Source organism: Centrocercus urophasianus, unplaced genomic scaffold (assembly GCF_019232065.1).
Source record: "Centrocercus urophasianus isolate 14NV4802_14NV808 unplaced genomic scaffold, USGS_Curo_1.0 seq_10, whole genome shotgun sequence".
Lineage (NCBI taxonomy): Eukaryota > Metazoa > Chordata > Aves > Galliformes > Phasianidae > Centrocercus > Centrocercus urophasianus.
In genome coordinates, this window is record NW_024884142.1 from 69,406,248 (window position 1) to 69,421,200 (window position 14,953).

The 14,953-nt window shown below is 35.9% G+C and overlaps 1 protein-coding gene across 2 annotated transcripts in view; it reads right to left on the reverse strand.

Moving 5' to 3' along the window:
- Positions 1-220: 220 nt before the first annotated feature.
- Positions 221-14,953, reverse strand: part of ADSS2 (adenylosuccinate synthase 2) — a 32,425-nt gene continuing 17,692 nt past the window's right edge. Inside the window, exons 6-13 of one of the 2 annotated variants that reach the window (XM_042818859.1) lie at positions 12,652-12,759; positions 12,351-12,432; positions 10,921-11,047; positions 8,462-8,616; positions 7,514-7,638; positions 6,816-6,913; positions 1,978-2,127; positions 221-1,228 (exon numbers count right to left, since the gene is read on the reverse strand). In XM_042818859.1, the coding sequence (XP_042674793.1) occupies positions 1,176-1,228; positions 1,978-2,127; positions 6,816-6,913; positions 7,514-7,638; positions 8,462-8,616; positions 10,921-11,047; positions 12,351-12,432; positions 12,652-12,759 (898 nt within the window). In that variant the 3' untranslated portion in view covers positions 221-1,175. The remainder of the gene's footprint in view (positions 1,229-1,977; positions 2,128-6,815; positions 6,914-7,513; positions 7,639-8,461; positions 8,617-10,920; positions 11,048-12,350; positions 12,433-12,651; positions 12,760-14,953) is intronic. The other variant, XM_042818868.1, reaches the window with a different exon arrangement.

Consider the following 14,953-nt stretch of genomic DNA (forward strand, 5'->3'; position numbering starts at 1 on the left):
AAGCACGTGAGTAACACTGTACAGCATACAGAAACAAGTCGCTCTCAGAAATCTGGAAGGGGAACATGTAACTCCTGGGTTGTTGCCAAAAGAAATCAGATTCTTTGTATTATATCACAATGCTTATAAATGAAAATTATTCTGAAACATTTTCCAACACTAGGAAGATAAAATATGTTTATGTCATAAGGCAAATGCTTATTATTTTCCCTACATCGAAGACAAATGCACAGAATATTTTTAATGTTATTTCTAAAGCATCTCAATTTAGAATTACAAAATTGTTTGTGCTTTGTTAGCTCTCCAAAGATCTACTGGTTACATTACAAAAAGTTTCAAAGGGCATCAGAACGTTAAGAATTCTCACCAAAAATAACCCTTTTTAATTAGAGAAACAGTTTGCTGAAATACATGCTTTGGAAGTAGATAAGTGCAGGGATTTTAAAGTAGTAATAAAAAAAGTAACATTATAAAACATTTAACTCAAAAATCAGTACTGTTCTTTAATAATTGCAAATGAACTTTTTACAATATCAATTTCCTAACTTCCCGAGCACACTTTCCGGTAAACACTTGAGTGTCCTCTGTGAGTTACAAAGAGTTCAGTTTTCTGTGCTATACAGCTAAAAAAAAAACTTGGCATCACACCTTTTTTTTTAAAAAAAAAAACAGATCACACAATAATTTAGACAGCATTTATAGCATTACAAAATCAGAATCCCTCTCTTTAATCACTCACAAGAGCAGCCATAAGGAATACAAATAACGAGGATGTAAAACTATCTGTGCAAAACTGCATTATTTTTACTGTCTAAAATTTCAGGGAAGTAACACCGCCAAAAGCAGAGAGAGGATAACAAACAGTCATGAAGTAATGATATCTTAGATTTCCAAACAGGAATTACATTATGAACTAACATTAGGGAAAAAAAAAAAATTGATGGCACCTTGAACAAATAACAGATGTCCTGGAAATTGCAGTTGAATAAGAACAGATACAGGTTCAAGTTAAAGTCTCTTTCAGGAGTAGCAATTGATTTAAAGATATCAACTCTAGCATTTCTTTCCATGCAAAAAAATCTATCTTTCCAACATCTTTGCTTTGCGGGCTACTAATGCATTTAGGAATGAGCAGTCTTTTGAGGAGTGTGCTTTCTTCCATGCATCTGAAATCTTTAAAACAGCTGGATCATTGATTCCCTGGACTTCCCTACTCCAATCCATTTAACTGCAGGAGAGAAAAGTAAATTTTTATTATAAGAATATAAAGAAAGATTGGATTGCAGCTTAAGATAAGACTTATCTTCTTAAGTACTTAAGATCTTTAGCTCTATAGCTACAAAGAAAAGTATTATATTATTAGTAGGTTAAGAAGTTATATTTACATCTACTGTTTCTGAAGTAAGAATGCGCTGGTAGTTTGGAAAAGCAAGAAAAGCAAGAAGAGTCTTCAGGCTCCTGTAACAAATAAATCTATTTTCCAGATCATGAGAAAAAAAAAATACAGAAACTGTTAGAAAAGCAAAGATTTGCCTCACTGCTGTTCCCAGCTTTGGACAGAATCAGATCATCTTTATTAGAAAGCTTGAGAGTAATAGGTGGTTTGTTAGCTTAGGATCTCCTACTGCCACACATATTTAATACCTCAGTACACCAGTGGTTTCACTGACTTCATTATGGCAGCAGGACCCTATTATAACCAATTGGGAAAACACTTAAGCTTAACTTCTAAGAACGTCAGTTGAATGAGAGCTACAGTGTAAGCCAAAGAAAGGATGCTCATGTAACATCTGCAACTTCTGAAAATTTTCAATCCAACAGACAAACAGATCAACAAAAAGTGGTAAAATTAGTAATTGCAAGTATCACCAGCTAACTACAACTTAATTTTTTATATAGTGAATGTTCATTAAGGCAGAGTGTATGAAAGATGAGTTTCATGGAGCTGGGAGAAATAAATAAGTCTTCTTTACTTACCAGGAACACCTAACTCCATTTCTATAAAACGAACGTAGTTCTGTGCGTTTACAGGCAACTCATCGAATGTCCTTGCATTTGATATGTCTGTATCCCATCCTGGGAGTGTCTCATACTTTACCTCTACTTTACTTAAGACTTCATGGTTGGCTGAAAAGCAAAAAAGATACATCCACAAAGTTCGTACATTCTCTGTCACTAAACACGTAGATATAAGCTTCTTACTCTTTTCCTATAAGAAGACATTTTTCTCTTAATGCCAGCACTAAATGTGCTAACACATCCCTGTGTTAATATAAGCAGAGAAAGCAAATCTAAGCAACAATCAAGAATTAAGACTTTTGGAATTCTAGTACTAACAGTCACATATATTTTTTTAAACTGGAAAATGTAATTTTCAGGAAGTCTGTTTGCTCAAAGTTTTGATTCTTTTTTGCTACACAAACATTAAGACCCAATTCTCCTCTCAAGAAGGAATTTGGTTGTTGTAAAAGCAACAATTATGTACCAGTTTGTGAGTACTGTACAGTTAAAGTACATATTCTAAATGGCACAAGATTGTACATATTCTAAAAGAGTGTACTTCTTATTAAATAAACATAGTAGTAAACATGTCCTGTTTATACAGAACATAATACTCATGCCCCAAAACTTTACAACAGAGTAGTTTGTTTAGTTCAGTTCTTAAGGGTCTTAGATTTAGAATAGGAAGAAAGGTAGTTTGCCAACATGGTATCCAACATTGCAAGTCCTCTTGTATCTACAGCAGAGCCAACAGCAGTTATCTTGATCAGACACGAAATGTTCTATTCTTGGTATCACTGTATGCAAAAGATGTACAAAGAGCCTTTCAGCATCTACCATGATAGTCAGCAGTGTGAAGGGACAGAATTTATCAATCAAATCATCACTGCAGACCTGAAGGTGGAGTCACATATTCCACTGTTTCACTTCTCAGAATAATGGCCCTATTCTTCCAATGACCCTATTCCATTTTGTCAGCCATTTAATACCTTGCTACAACGATTTCCATCAATTATGAATCCTATGATCTCAAGCCGTGAAGAAACACGTTATTCTGGAACTGAACAATTCTATTAATTTTCTGAATATTAGCATTGAAATGACACTCTGAGGCAAAACAAAAGCCTTAAACCCGACTAAACGTTAAACCTGATATCAAAGACACATTGGTAAAAAAAATGAAGGGTATCAGTATTCTAGCCTCCCTAAAGAAGGCAGCATTCTACCAAAGACCTTGTAACTGATTTTAGTTATGCTCCATGTCTCAGATACCCAATCAAGCCACTCTTGCAAAGACAGTCAGTCAAACTGGGAAGGTGTTGTAGGTGCAAAAGGCATAACAAATATGCAAATACAGAATCACAGCTAATTTTCCACCTCAGTGCGTGTGCAGCCAACAAACTCAGGCTCAAATTATTCAATAATTTGTCCTGGTGAATGTGAGTGCTCAAAAGCAGTGACGTCTTAAATAAAGCCTCTATGAACTAGGCCCTTTTGAGTAAGGGCAAAGAACACATGCTATGCTCTACTGACTTCAAAGCTTGCAGTAGTGAGAAAGTGCACACTTTGTGTTGGAATTGAGTTAGCCTTGACAAGCAGGCAAGAACACTAAGGATATCTGATTGCAAAAGCCAAGGATAAGCACTTTTCTTTACGTCACAAGCAGTAACAATTAAGCTGCTGTCTGCTGCCCTGGTAAATTGTAAAATAGCTATATTTGAAGTGTAAAAACACACCCATCTCCAAGCATTGCAGATGGTCCAGAATAAGGTGCCAGCTTGAAAGTCTACAAGCAGTTTGGTTTTACTTTGAATCCTCTCTGACTAAGATGGGTAGGAAAAGGCTGAAATCACTTTGAACTGATTAGTCTAATCGCACCTACATTCTTCCATTACTCTTAGTTCAATTCTTACTTCCCCAAAAGAAAGGAAGAAAAGACAGGATAAATTTCTTGGTGCTCCTAGTGATTCTCTCATGTCACTCCAGCAGGCGTGGTAAAAGATGTGCTGTAAAAATGAACCATTAACTTAGCTCAGTGAAGAAACAGATACAGTAACCACCTAGATTTCTCTGAGTTTTTCCCTGAGGGCAGTCATCTTTCAGGCTTTCTGGAACATTCCTTATTAGCACAGCTGATTAGATAACAGAGAGCACAGATATAATGACAGCTGGTAGTCTGATACTAGAATTTTGAGAAAGAGCAGTGTGATATTACTTTCCAACTGGGAAAGAACAGCTGATGTTTGGGATCTTGGCATAAGTGTAAAAGGATCTCAGTGTAGAAGATCCTTCAGCCATTTCCAGAAAATGAACATACAGTCACATAGATCAGATCAAAGGAGCACCTAACACAGGGTCCCAGCTCTGCAATCACCAGTAAACACTCGAGACAAGAGCACAAGAAAAAAAGCAAGCATGAAATAAAAGTTTCTTAAAAATACTCTCCCAATGTTTAAGAATCTGTGTTTTCCAAGTCTTCTGAGCAAGAGGTTGCATCTGTGATGAGATTAAATTGTAGCTGAGCTTGTACAGGAAGCATTAGCAGGACTAGACAGTGGTTTTCACATTGCTTTTAATCTGGACCATCCTATAACTGGTAGGGACTTCTACCTTTCTTCCCTAAGCTCGCAGAACCGAACAATTGGCAGGAAGACAATGGCCAGATCCACCCCAGGAGCCACTTACAAGCTGACATGATGAGATGTAAATCGCTAAGACATAATTAGTTCTTTCTTAACAGCAAGTGATGAATTGACCACAGAAATCTAACCTGAAAAGTAAAAAAGATTCCTACAATTCTCAGATTCAGCTAGAAAAATCTAGAATCTACGTAATAAGAGTCTTTTTTTTTTTCTTCCTGAGATGTTAGTACCCTGCTTCTAATTTGGAGACAGTCATTTCACACGAAGAATCAACATCTCCAAGAAAATGAGATGGGGGTAAGGGACAGAGAGAAAAATATCCTGCTAGTGAAAGATTTCAAGACAAGAACTTTCCTAGACTGAATTCAAAATATCAAAGTAGCAAGTTAAGAAATATCTAAGAGCCTGTAAAATGAAAGGGGAAGACAGTTACTTTTTGCTTTCCTACAAAGAGCTAGGGCTTGGTGTTACAAGAAACCTGCAGTATAGGTTTAGAAAACACAATCAAATGTTGAAGAGTATAGCAGTGAAAGAGGGAGATGGGGAACACAGAGGTACTGTGAGAGACAGCATCTTCCAGCTTAAGGGATGATCAGCTCAAACTCCTTCTGACAATTCTGGAAGACATGCCAGCAGCAAAAATCACAGCTTCTACTACATTTCTACTGAAATCTTAACAGCTAAATCAGTTAAGAGTCATATTGTACTGCAGTGGCCAAAGGTTAGCTTCCTGTTATACAGGCACATGCAGGGAGCAAAGTCTGCCTTCAGAAGCCTTAACAAGATTCTGGTCCCATTTGAGACACGATATATATATATCAAATATATATATAATATATATATATATATAAATCACTGAATTAAATCTTCATTCTGGAAAGCATGGCCATCTACTTAAGTCATCCTTAACGATGGACTGCCAAAGGACGTCTTCTGTCCTGAACATAAGACAACACAAATAATCCTCAGGTTAAATGACAGGGCTACAGATGAGTACCTATGGAGTAGTCCTCAATTCCAATGCACACTGTCCGTAATGTTCAAAGGCTATTGCAAGTACAAAAGTTTCCTTTATTTTTTGGAAAAGATAACAAGGAAACAATATTCGAGTTTTACATGGGGAAAACCATTTCCTGGTTTAGTACAAAATGGCCACTAAACTTCCTGAATAAATCACACATCATGTTACTCAATGCGCACTCATATTTTTAGCTGGCACTTTTGTTTGAAGATAACAGAGGGCAAATCAATGAGAGAACTCCATCAAGCACACCAAAGAACAGAACTACAAATTTCCCCAGACATACTAATTTCAAGGACTACTGATAGATCACTGCTTATGTCTTTATACATAATTACATATGTAAACTACCTAAAATCTTTTCTGAGTTGCATTTTATTATCTCTGACCTGCCTCAAACCCCAAGATAGCAACTAGATAAAAAATGTATGTATGCACAACATCAGAAAACCAGAAAGCCCAATCCTTACTACTGAACAACGTTCTTCCTTTCTCTGGAGTATTTGTACAAGAAAACCAAAAAGGATGTGTTACCTTAAAAATAGTATTTAAAAAATTTTAGCAGCCAGATATATTTTTGGCCACTGTCCTCCTCAGAGTGGGACTATAGTTTCCATCATGCTATGCTGCTCCTGCACTGAAATACACTCTTATTTTCTCCAGAACTGTTTATTTCCTCCTTGCACCTCTCCTCCCTTCCTCTTTCACATTGTGCAGGTGTGCCTGATTATTTCCTAGCTGCTCTGTGAGTTAAGGGGTACTGACTTGTTAAAAAAATAATATGCACAAAAGATCTGACTTTATCTGGCTTTTCAGCTGGAACAGTAGCCTCATCTGTTTCATTGTACATCTAAATAGTCTTGTCCTGCGGGAAGAGGGGGATGAATAGTTTCAGATGTAGCCTGAAGGAAATGCAGGCTGATTCAAAGGAAAGGGCTAAAGCAAATAACATTTAAGTTTCAGATGTTTTAGATGCTCTTTCCAGAAGACAGGTAACACTGCAGTACAGGTATGGTGCAGTGTATCTCAGAAGACCTTGAAGGCTTAGTGCTGAAGTAACAAATTCCCGTCATAAATTTTACAAGTCCAATGTATTCAAGTTTCAGGTTGCACTTCAACAATATCTGAAACTGTTGAACAAGTGGCCTTACCTGGAAAATGAGGTATGACTTCACCATCTAGTTTGTATGCAACACCAACTTTGATTTCTGGAAATACATCTAAGATATCCAATTTGGTAAGAGCCAATCTACAAAAGAACATTACTCTGTTTAAATATGTTTTTTAACTCCTCTCAACTTTCAACACATTTTAAAAACACAGGAGAAAACTGATTCTTGCACTTTGAGTACACTGCCATTAATTCTTTTTCCCACAGAAAAACAGCCTCTGTGACACTATTCCATTCATTTTCCTGGCGACTTAAAAAACAACAACAAAAACAGCCTTTTGATTGTGCACTTAGATCTAGCACTAGAAGAAAAGTGCAAAATTCAAATAATGAGCATTCTTGAGTGGGCTACAGTTTTAAGTGGTAGAATTTTAACTGGCCAGAACGCTACCAAGATACTTTATGACCATTCATTTAATTTGGTTTCAGAGCACGATGCCTGTTGCTGTCTGCTCTTGTATGCCAAGCATGCCTGTCCTTAAATATCAAAATAATAAAATACTGGCTGTGTAAACACCAGGTTGCATAACCAAAACATGGTATTTTAAGTGGAAAGAACAAGAGACAAGAAAAACAGGACAATGTAAGTAAAGCATGTACTTAGGTAGGTTTAGAGTAATCCAGAGCATATCACAATTTTTCTATCAAGTTGCCAGCAAAGCTGTCGAAACAACTTACGCAGTAAAGCCATTAATCATGTAGGCATATCGGAGTTGCACGAGGTCCAGCCAGCCACATCTTCTCTTTCTACCAGTGGTAACACCAAACTCTTTACCCCGCATTTGCAGCAATTCTCCAATTTCCTAGCAAACAGTAGTACTATTACATGAGTCTCTTTTCATCTGCAGGAAGCATACATCTGCATCATATATTTTAACTAGCTTATAATACCATAAATTACTTGAAAAGTTTTCCCCCATTTTTCCACAAAGTTGTCAGCCAAGAATGAACACAGAAATACAGAATTCTACTCCCTGTTCAAGAGAATGCTATCTGAGCAAGTCTCTCAAAAATTCCTCCTGCTCTAGCCTTCTATTCCACGGAAAGATCTAACAAGTTGTCAATTAGATTTGGCAGCCTCGGAAGCACACTTTAGAATGATAGAATCATTTAACGTCGTAGATAGGAAGGGACCTTAAAAACCATCTGGTTCCAACCCCCAGCCATGGGCAGGGCTGCCACCCACCAGCTCAGGCTGCCCAGAGCTCCATCTAACCCAGCCTGAAGCGTCTTCAGGGATAGGGCACCCAGAGCTTCTCTGGGCAGCGGTGCCAGGGCCTCACCGTCCCGAGTGAAGAAATTTTGTTAATCATCTCAAAAACCTCAGCTCATTGCCCAAACACTTTCTGCTGAAAATGAACAGAACTGTATTACAGTTTCTTACAATCAAGGCTATTCTTGTACCAGAAACAGTAACGTGGAACTCGCTTAACTTACTGGTGACAACAAACACAGGAACTCCAGTCATTATGACACAGTGAGTAAGAACACACACATAAATAACACAATTGGAAGAATGAGGTATCTAAACACAGTTGTCTTTTTTAGAAGCAATACTGATTTAATGTAAGACAGACACAATACTTAACTTGGTAATATGTCAAGACAAAGGAAAATAATGCTCACATTATCTTGTTCTGTAGGAAAGGCACCAATTCCAACTCTAGTTGTATATGCTTTCACAACTCCATACACTTCCCCAACATTCTGTGGTGGCATGCCCAGACCTGTGCAAACTCCACCAACTGTGCAGTTTGATGAAGTCACAAACGGATATGTGCCTATTAAAAAAAAGAAATGAGTTTAAAAATCACAAACACTGTTTTTTTGGGGTTTTTTTGTTTTGTTTTGTTTTGTTTTTTTTAACAGATTTTACATGTCAAACCTGGTAAGGATCACTGGTACATTGCAATTACCTAGATATTACAATACATGAAAAATAGGAAAACAAAAGCCAACACCTTATACTATGTGTATTTTGCAGATTTAATAAGCTCTTGAATCCTATGTACACTGCTTGATCCCTCCTTATTAAAACAGCAGAAATAGAATTACTACTTTAGTAGCCTTTTTTGTCATTGCTTCATCAGAATTCAAAGTACTTAAACATCTGGAGGCATTCAAGGCCAGGCTAGGTGTGGCTCTGGGCAGCCTGGTTTGGCAGTTGGTGACCCTGCACACAGTTGGAGGTTAAAACTAGATGATCACTGCGGTCCTTTTCAACCCAGGCCATTCTGTGATTCTATGATCTGAAGATCTGTGATTCCAACTGGTACAAAAGCAGAATCTAACGATTCTGAATGATCATACAAGTCAAAAATTGGAGTAAGATTCCAGGAAATCATGCCTCATGTTATATAAAATAGATTCACTATTAAAACAATGTGAAAATTTGAAAAGAGATCAATATGAAAATGATATAAAGAGGTCAGAAAATACAGGTTTATCATTTTATGTTTCTGGAGGAAAAATAACACGCTCTACGAGCTGGTCAACATAATATAATGCTAAGAAATCACAAGGAGGAGTAGAATTCAAAAAAGAGTTTTGCTTAAAAAAAAAAAAATCAATTGGAAAAAAATGATTGCCACAAGTGAAATAAAAAATAAAGGAAATATTTAAAAAAAGAAGCAACCCAACTTCTAGAATATAATCTAGTTGACTGGTGATTAGTTTGTCTCTGGTTAAGTATTCAGCCTTCAGCCTGGAAAACAAAATATTGCTAAAAGAGTTAAACTTTTTCTACCTCATGCTGCAGATGGTTTTTTTTTTTCCTTTTTTTTTTTTTTCCCAGAATAAGTATCAGAGATGGGAAAAGAACAATCAAGACAAAAGCAATACAACAGTACAAAAAAATAGAAGCAATTAGAAACTGCTCAGTAAAGTTTTACAAACTACGTACCTACCATCAGGTATATCTAATTTTGGGTTGGTGGTTTTTTGTGTTGTTTTTTTTTTTTTGCTCAATTCAAATCTCTGCAGAGAAACACTGGTTTACGTGTGTAACGTTATGTTTGCAATAGCAGTTCACAAGCACTAATTAAGTCTGTATTTCTCTATGTCAGAGTAGCTGAATTACTCTTTACTGCCAGATTCTACAGCTAGTGGATGTCACAGCTGGAGTCAATCAGGTAGTTCTTGCTCATTTTCAGCTCACAGATTGCTAAATTGACAGTAGTTTATCCTCACCCAGTGTTTAAAACAGAGAAAATCAGACACAGTCACAGAGACACGTGCAAGCATCATAACAGGCTTTAGAAAAGTGGCAGAAATGCAAGACATGCACAGTTATAACATGTGTGTTGGTATTAAAACTTCTGTGCAACAAGGCACAAAAAATAGCCTCATCCAGAACAATCAATAATCAAATTTGGTATCGTCAAATCTTTTGACTGAGACCTGACTGTTGTCAACCTAGGTGCCCAACCAACTGGAAATATCCGTCTGAGGAGAGAATAGAGATTCCTGTGTCAATCTGCTTCTCAAAGCACAGGCAGGATAAAATCCAGATAACTCTGTCAATATTACGGACACACTTGATGATTTTCAGACATGATCTGCTTTTCCTGCGCTTAACAATCCAGATTCTCAGTGTCTTTCCTTGCATTGTGGAACAGTGAAACACTGTTACATGGAGTTGAAAACACTGACTTTCGAAGAGTTGTACTGTAAGTATTTTGCATACGTGCTTTGTCTCTCTATTATGGAGACCTCCATTTTCCTTCTAAGTGTTTTCCCAAGATTTATAGGCACGTGAGCTATTTCGCATGAAATATACATTACGCTGAAGTACCAGTTACAATCTCTTTCAAAAAATAATTTAATCACCCAATCCTTACTGTCACTTTGAGTGAGAAACAATCAAGAAATGATCTTGGGAGACTCTTGAGCTCCTTGAAAGCATTTATGTAAAAACATTTTTTTTCCACTGATTGTTTGGTAATCACAGAGTAGAGTTCTTGTGGAATACAAAACATTTGTTCCACAAGAACAGGTATGCACAGAAGAGTTCATATTGAACATATATAAAATATATAGTAATAACAAATGTATAGCAACGTGCATCTCAGAAGGGTTATACCTACCAAAATCTATGTCCAGTAGCGCTGCATTTGCACCTTCTACTAAGATCTTCTTTGGTGGTCCATGTAAAGCCTCATACATGAAATAAACACCATCCTTTACCATTGGTTTTATTTTTTCCATGTAGGCCTAAAGAATAAGAGTAGTGGATACTATAATTTCATTATAATAGAAGACAATCAGAGCGGAAGTGCTTACATTTATACTCTTACCTCCTTTTGAAAAGGAAAAGCAAAGCAAAGATGTAAAATAAATGCTAAAGAAATACGCTATAATATGTGAACAAGGGAAGGAAGAATATTATACTCAAGCTTTACATATACAGAACATACAGTCTATTGAATTTAAAAAAAAAAAAAAAACAAGAAAAAATCCAATTTCTTTAAGAATTTTAAATACTTAGAAATATTCAAGCTTGAGAATAACCCCATGCTGTATTATACGTAAGTAATTTTCCTCAAGCTACAATTACATATTTTTCCATCCTACCACTGCATTATAGGTATTCTGTAAATGTGCATTATGTAAACTACAAACCATTGTAACACGTACAAATGAAACTGATTTTTAGTCCTACATATTGATGTAAGTACTTCAATTCAACAGATATAATTTAAAGTGAACAAAGCTGAAGTTCTAAGAGCTCCCACATACTCGATTTTAAACTAAAGATAGGAGAAAGATGATTTCTTCAGCCTGATTTTCTGTAAGAATTAAACATATGTAACTGTGCATGCCCTCCTCTGTTCCACAAATACCTCACTATTTTTAACTCATGTCAAATTTGGTTGACATTCTCCAAGGGGTAAGAAAATCTCAGAAAATTAAACTCTTAAAATGCTGAGAAAAAAATAAGACAAAGAACATTGCATGCTGAAATTGTACTAGTAGACATAAGAGAATCAACACAATTGAGAAATCTCACAAGTGTCTCAGGTGAGTACAGGGAGAATCAAATCAGACTTCATATTTAACCACGAGAGTTGTTTGCTGATAATCAGGCTTCATTACTCAACCTACAGACTAACAACAATGAAAAAAGTCTTTTTTTTTCCCCCTAAGGCTTTATTACTTCAGTTCATAATGTTCCAACAATGTTCTGCCTTCCACAACCACAACCTTGATGCTTGTTTTTTCTAGCCAGTGTGTCTGAGTAAGCAAAAGTCAAATAATAATTCTCTCAGAACAAGTCCTCTTCTTAAAGTTTACAATTGTTCCCTTGAAACCCAGTTTTTAAATGCTACATAAAGCAGGGTGTCAAAGGTGCTTTTTTAAAGGTACTGTTAGAAGGTTTTTTAAATGGATAAATATCAACGTCATAGGATAGGTATTTTAACTCATCACAGAAGTATGAGAGTCAGTCGCCTCAAGATTTATGTATCAGGAACTGCACACGGTGACTACATCACTTAACAGACAGAAACAGGCTTACCTTGAGCTTTTTCAATTCTCCTTCAATGTCTATCTCTAAGGTGGGATATATCGCTTTGTACTGATTGGCTAACACTTTGAATCTGGAAGACAAAAGTCAGAGGTTTGTTTCGTTTTCCTTCTCTCACCTCCACTGACCCTGTAATGCACAGACTGAACATCCACAATTATTTTGTTAAATTAAATCATTTTTGAGCAGAATGGGTTATAAACAAACATCAACCTGCTGCAATTGTTTACACAAGGGCACACCCACAAATTAAAAATTATGCTTGAAACATGCATTAAAATACAAAAGTTACCTCTCAGAAAATTCATCAAAATCAGATACAAGATCACACATTCTGAGTCCGCTTCGAGCTGCTTTTGAAGAATATACTGGACCAATTCCTTTTTTGGTAGTTCCCAAACTTTAAAAGGTAATAAGAGAAATTACGATTGATATAAAACTGTTTTTTTTTTTTTTTCCTTTAAAGTTAATACACCCCTAGCATAAAATGAAGTGTGGTTATTGAGAACCTTGTTTTAAATGTCTAAAAACACCAGATACTTTTAGCAGTTAACAGCTTCTGAACATCACTGCTCACAGGCATGAAGATATTCACATTCTACATACTTTTGTTTTCAGACCAGTAACATCTTGTATTTCAATCAATTTTATTTATCTATTTGTATATAAATCCCAATTTTTCTACCCAAGGAAGCAAATTCTAGAACAATATCCTGAAACACTATGAACTGAAAGTAACCATACTCCTTCCAAGATGCTTATTTTAAGAAGAGCTAAAGAAAAATATGAACAGTATTGTTTTCAAATCTTTGTGAGAAATACTTCATTTAATTCTGAAAGTCTCAGTTGAAGCCTGGAAAACAAATACTGCCAAACATCTAAGAGTGACATTGGTGCTCAAAATGCTGCACATACAAATATGATGTACATACACACAGAATGACTGAGAAACATTTCCAACTGTTGCTGATTCTGAATACTAAATTACTGTTCTTACCCCTCCTTACCTACTAGTTTTTAAGCTGGCCAGCTAAATATGAGCAACAGTCCCATATCAATTAAGTGACAATCTGAAAGACTGCAAAATCTTTGCCATGTATCATTATAAAGAATAAAGTCAATACTGAAAAAAGAAATCTGATTTTTACTGTTTAATATTATACGGATCTTTCCAGCTGATACTGGAACAGCAAGAACATCAAATTTGATTCCTTTAAACTGCCTTGAAGGTTGTAACATAATTCAAGAAAGACTCCATTCTACTCCATAAGGTACAAGCTAATCCCAAGGTCATGTCTAAACTCTATATTAAAAGGTAGCAGGTAGCAACTGATATGCAACTAAACTGAAATACAGTCATGATCAGTACTTAATTCTTTTTAGCTAGACCATTACAAGCTTGAACTAGATTCAAAAGAATAACCTTGGAAAAAGCAAACCAACAAATGTTCTGATTAGATCGATCTCAGGGTGTGATATGTTTGTCTGCAGTCCAATATGAAAGACATTCCAATTAACTTTGCCTAACAGTATTGTTTAAATACATCAGGAGATTGTGGCCTTAAATAATTGGCTCTAGCCTCCACCTCAATTCATATCCCTCTCAAATATTTTTTAAAAAAGAGCTGCTTTCTATTTATTAAGACAGATCAATTCATAAAGGAGTTATGCTTTCAGAAGACTGTATTTACTGACATTAAAAAACTGCATAAGCATATCTACTTCTCTATTACATTACCTTTCCTACAACCTTTCTGGAAGGGAAACTACTGAAACTGGACAGAAATATTCAGATAAAAATTGAACTTAATATTTATAGCACTCAAATCTGAAGTGTTAAGACACAAAAGTTTAAGACAAAACATGCTATACAGTCAAATCTACAGTTAGACAATACTAGCTAGCTCTTCCAGATTTCTTCCTCCCACAAGCAGAAGCCTTCCAATGATCAGTTTCTGAGATCCTGCGCTCAACCAATCTGTAAAATACTTCCCCCACTCCAGTCATTTAGCATTAATATTTTGGAGGAAGTAGATAGCCTAATGCTTTTATCCATCAGAAGATTTAGTAAGTTTGGGAACTGTATGATCACCGTAGAACTTCAAGAACATAATAAGGCTAAAGGGAAGAACAGACACAGCACTTCTAAGAGTGACTTAAATTTCTTATCTTTAAATGTAACTTTTTTAGAGGCCAAAGTTCTTTTAAATAAATTAATTCATGAAGGTGTTCGTTACTGTGCTTTCCCTTGTAATCTTCAATGTTGACTAATAAAACAGCTCCATCTCACAAGTAGCTCAGTGACTTTAGGTATTTTTAAATCACAGTTATTACCATGTAGCAGTTTTAGCTTACACTCCACAGTCATTGCTCTAGAATAGCTGATATGAAAATACAGTCTCATAAAAAAATATATATACACACATACTCTGTTTGCTTTTTAATTCCTAAGAGAACAGCTAACAAGACTGCTGGTACAGCCCAGTCAAGTGTGAAAATGACCCAACCTAAAGAACAATTGACGAGTTAATGTGCAATAGCAGCCTGTGTGAAGCAAGATATGCCCAAATCAGACACTTTGAAAGGTTACTGTC